The sequence below is a fragment of the Pieris brassicae genome, chromosome 10 (genome assembly GCF_905147105.1).
Source record: "Pieris brassicae chromosome 10, ilPieBrab1.1, whole genome shotgun sequence".
NCBI lineage: Eukaryota > Metazoa > Arthropoda > Insecta > Lepidoptera > Pieridae > Pieris > Pieris brassicae.
Window position 1 is genome coordinate 6,180,330 of NC_059674.1, and position 4,754 is coordinate 6,185,083.

Consider the following 4,754-nt stretch of genomic DNA (forward strand, 5'->3'; position numbering starts at 1 on the left):
TACAGAGGAGTTAAATTATCTAATCATCATCATTGTAGTCAGGGCACATTTATGTCGATTCGTGGTTAGATAGGGATCAGAACTTAATAAAGTCTAAAATCTTTGTTCCGATTGTCCGCAGCCTCTTCTGTTAATGAACCTATGGGGATAAAGCCAAATAGTTGTAAAAATTTCTTATTCTGATACAGCTTCTGACATCTATCGTCAAAATGTGTAATTATCACGATAGTTACGGCTTTTTCTTAGCAAAGATTTGTATATTTACTTTAATTGTCTGTAATTAGTTTATCAACGTAACTCTTAATTTACGGGTAAACGTATATTTTCTGTGTGAAAACAATGGTCACCAATAAGTTATTTAAACACTTGGTTGCAAGTGCAGTAAAATAAAAACAACAAAATTGCTCTATTGATTTATTAATATTTTTGGTTCAATACATAGATTGATTTTTAAAATGCTTGCTTACTTATAAATGTCGGGTTAGTAAAATCTAAATTGATTGAGAATGACTGCTGGCATCTGTAAGTAGTTACTGAAGCAAATGCACAGTTTGCCCTTTGATTGCGGGTAAGGTACGATTCCGGGGATGACTGGTTCAATAACTGGAATTTGAAAGCCTTATACGGATCTATATATAGAAATCGTACAAAATTTAGTCTATCTAATCCAGAGCTAGTTCCTCTTGTGCTGGTTCCTGAGCATGGGCCTTAGCCTGAGCCTGAGCCAGAGCCAGAGCTAGTTCCTAATATGTTTCCACCAGAGATAGTGACCCTGGTCCTGAGCATGATCCTGCGACTGAGCATGATCCTTTACCTGAGCCTGATCTTGAGCCTGAGCATGATCCTGTGCCTGAGCATGATTCTGCACCTGAGCCTGATTCTGAGCCTGAGCATGATCCTGTGCCTGAGCATGATTTTGAGCCGGGGCCTGATCCTGAGCCTGAGCATGATCCTGGGCCTGGGCATGATCCTGGGCCTTTACCTGAGTCTTTTCCTGAGCATGATCCTGCGCCTAAGCATGATCCTGAGCCTGAGCCTGATCCTGAGCCTGTGCATGATCCTGGGCCTAAGCATGATCCTGGGCCTGTGCCTGATCCTGGGCCTAAGCATGATCCTGGGCCTTTGCCTGAGCATGATCCTGCGCCTAAGCATGATCCTGAGCCTGTGCATGATCCTGAGCCTGTGCATGATCCTGAGCCTGAGCAAGATCCTGAGCCTGAGCGTGATCCTGAACCAGAGCCAGAGCTAGTTCCTCCTGTGTTTCCTCCAGTGTTTGTGTCAGATCCTAATCCTGGGCCAAATCCTGAAGTCCATCCAGCTGTGTTTTCACTAGAGCTAGTTCTTAACTTGTTTCCACTAGCTGAAGCGGAGCTATAGCCAGATATGTAGATGTAACTATAACTGTTAGATCCACTTATAGGCGCTCTGCGTTTAAAAATGCGTCTGGACGCATTGCTAGTGTAGGTTGTTGTCTGAGCTGTATTTTTTGGTATTAGAACATTTGGTACAATGGGCTGAGGTAAGAGTGGAAGTGGGCTTGCTATTGGAACACTTTGTGTTATAGGTACTTGAACTGGAACAGGTTGTACTGGTTGAGATAAGGGGACTCTTGGGGCGGGATTGTTAGGAATCGGATGAACGGGGTAGTTGAGATTTTTGAAGCCAGAGTAGAACGGGGGAGTTCGAGGTGTATTCCCGGGGTAGAAGTTGGGTGGATACCGTTGGTATGCAAATGGTGTGTTAGCTGGTGCTGCTGAAGCAGGGTGTGAAGTTGGAGGTATGTCCGGTGGTGGATTATAATAATTCTGAGGAATTGGTGCACCTAAAAAAAGAAACACGTAACTGAATTCGCTAATACGATACACAATATTTTTTTACAGGTTTCAAACTCCTGATAACATGTAAAATCGGAAAATTTATATAAACACGACGACTATCAATGTTCTGGCAAATAGCTATTTATTATTATTACATTAAAAAATTAAGTGGAAAGGCTGGCCCAAACAGGATAATAAGAAACGGAAAAGATAGAGAGGTCGCCTTCTTGGGCTGACGAGCTTAAAGAAGTTGGTGGGGAAGATTGGGAGAAAAATGCTCAAGATAGAGAGAGATGGAGGTCCTTGAAAGTACTATAACTATTTTGTATAAAGTTTGAGTGTATCTTTTGTAAATATGGAAGCATGTTTCAAAGAATAAATGATTATATTCGTACAGATTACAAGTCTGACACGTCTCATCGTGATGATGAAGTAATATCTGATGCGCTTCTCCCTCATCAAGGTACTGGTAAACGGTAGTGTATATTTGTCTGAGGATGCTTCTGTCTCTGGATTAGTTAAACTATTGTGTATTCTCTTACATACGGGATTTGAAGTTCGCGCTAAGTCTCGGCTTTTACTAAGGCCTAATGAATATTATAGTAAGTACTCAGCGATAGACGATTGTTGTCCAAGCATTTTATATTACATATTTAGAATTATATATACTTTTAAAACATTAAATTGTCCAAAAGCTCTATATATATATATTTGTGAATGTGATTTCTACTGAAACATTAACAAATCGACAATGTAAAAATTATTTAAGTTGCCTATGACATTACTTATGGGTTAATGTCTGATACTTCAAGTATATAAAATAAATTAAAATACTTAAAATATCACTGATCGTTGATCACTGAGGCGGATAATTGACATGCCTGGTACATTGAAATAAATTAATTATTTAATTTAAATAATTATATTGTCAATTTGTTTCCTAACTCTGGTAAAAACTATTTAAAAACAAGATTAAATATTAATTACCTTGAGGAGCAGCATAAGCATGCATCTCTGCTATCTGAAATAAATAACAATAACAATCGTAAAATTTTTCAGCATAATACTATGCATCGAAGTACAACATTGCTAGGTTTGATTCCTAGAAAAACTATATCTTTTTCACAGTAAAGACAAAAGGGTTGATTATGCAATGGTCAATATCCAGTAACCAAATATGATCAATATCAATCAATCAAAATAAAAAATCAATAGACAATTTTTATGGTACCGGTATTGCTTAGAGGTAAAGCATGCGTTTGGATTATCCATATAACATCTTATTCGATTACCAGGAAAACCATAAATATTGATTTGGAAGGCACAGACCAGATAAAACAGGGAAACATATAAAGGAATCATCCCGAATACTTTGAAACAAATTAAATTAATTCGTCAAAGCAAGCAATATACATATACAATTAAACGTATCTATTTTATATAATTCTAAAATAACACTCGAAAATTGCAAAATAAAGGTATTTTTTAGCCAACTTGGGACGTGATTGCCATACATTTAAGATAGAAGTAATATTATGTATAAAATATTAAAAATAGTTTTTACAGATGAAACGCAATAATAATAATATTAGCGTCACGAACATATGCAGCGTTTTTATCGAAGAAAAGGGAGAGAGCGCCGGAGAAGCCACCATTTTAAATGGCAAGTTTCGAGGTGAAAATATATTAATACCACGAATACTTATTATACCCACAGATTTGCGAATTTAATATAAGCGTATTAAATTTCCGATTAGATTGGCATTTGCAATGACAATTAATAAATCCCAAGGCCAAACAATGTTTATTTGTGGGTTAGTTCTCCTTTGAAAATTGTTGAAAACACCACGTTTTTCACACGGACGTTGCGTGCTCTCGAGTGGGTTAACCATCAAGTTTATTACCATTATATAATGAATTAATAATATGAATAATTATTCCTTATAATGAATTAAAAAATGGTGTTTTGTTATTTTTATATTCCCTCATCGTTCACAGCCCTCCACGCCTTTCAATCAATTCAATACCACATCCTTGCACACTTCCAATAAGTTAGCTATTTTTTTCTACACTAAAATTCTCTAGAAATTATTTACATGGCAAAACAACGTTTGCCGGGTCAGCTAGTACATTATAAAAAATATCGTTTCACGTGTCGTAATTTAAATATTACGAGATGAATTAATAAATATAAAATAAATTACGCTTAAAACGATGAGCACTAAAGTAGGATTCATTTTGGCCAAAGGACCTTAGTATTCGTTAGAGACCGTAACGCAAACTGATTTGATCGCAATTATGTCGAGCTTTTATACGGATTTTGAGACAGAACAAACAAATAAAATTTTAATATGCGATAAGCTATCAATTGTTTGATAGCTGAAGTATCAGGTCCGATCACTTTTTTCTTATTTAAAAATGTTGAATTAAGTATCGACACAAATATATGTAGCTGATACAGAGTTCACCGGGTCATCTAGTTAAACAACAAAAAAATGGTCTGCATATTTTGTGAGAGAGTTGTTAAGAAAAATTGGATAAAAACTCTTCTGGTTCTTTTGGAGCCTCAATACTGGACATTTTGACATAAAATAAAAAATATATAGATAAACTAATAATTTAAAAAAAGGTAAAAAGCTTAGTCGACAGTAGTAGGGATTTCCAGGTTCTGGCTCACTTCAAAGTTCCCGATGCGTGGGCGACACATGGCTGGCCGAACCTGAAAAAAAAGTTTGGACTCTATCCCGATAAACATGCCGTGCGGAGTCGATAGAACTCACTACCGAAGCGACATCTCTAACAGTTTAGCAGAGATAGCCTTCATAAAACCCTAGCTTATTACTCATCACCACCTTATCTGCTACTTATGAACTTCACCAAATTTCCACTCCTTATCTAATTACTGACTCAGTACGAATGCATCGTAATAGTTATCTA

At 36.6% G+C, this 4,754-nt stretch overlaps 1 protein-coding gene across 1 annotated transcript; it reads right to left on the reverse strand.

The window, feature by feature from the left end:
* Window positions 1-401: 401 nt before the first annotated feature.
* LOC123715182 (cell wall protein IFF6-like) lies at window positions 402-4,079 on the reverse strand. Its single transcript, XM_045670079.1, has 3 exons — window positions 4,022-4,079; window positions 2,805-2,838; window positions 402-1,822 (listed from the first exon to the last, which is right to left on the reverse strand). The coding sequence occupies exons 1-3, from the start codon at window positions 4,052-4,054 to the stop codon at window positions 744-746; spliced, it is 1,146 nt and encodes a 381-aa protein (XP_045526035.1). The 5' UTR covers window positions 4,055-4,079; the 3' UTR covers window positions 402-743.
* Between the last annotated feature and the right edge of the window lie 675 nt (window positions 4,080-4,754).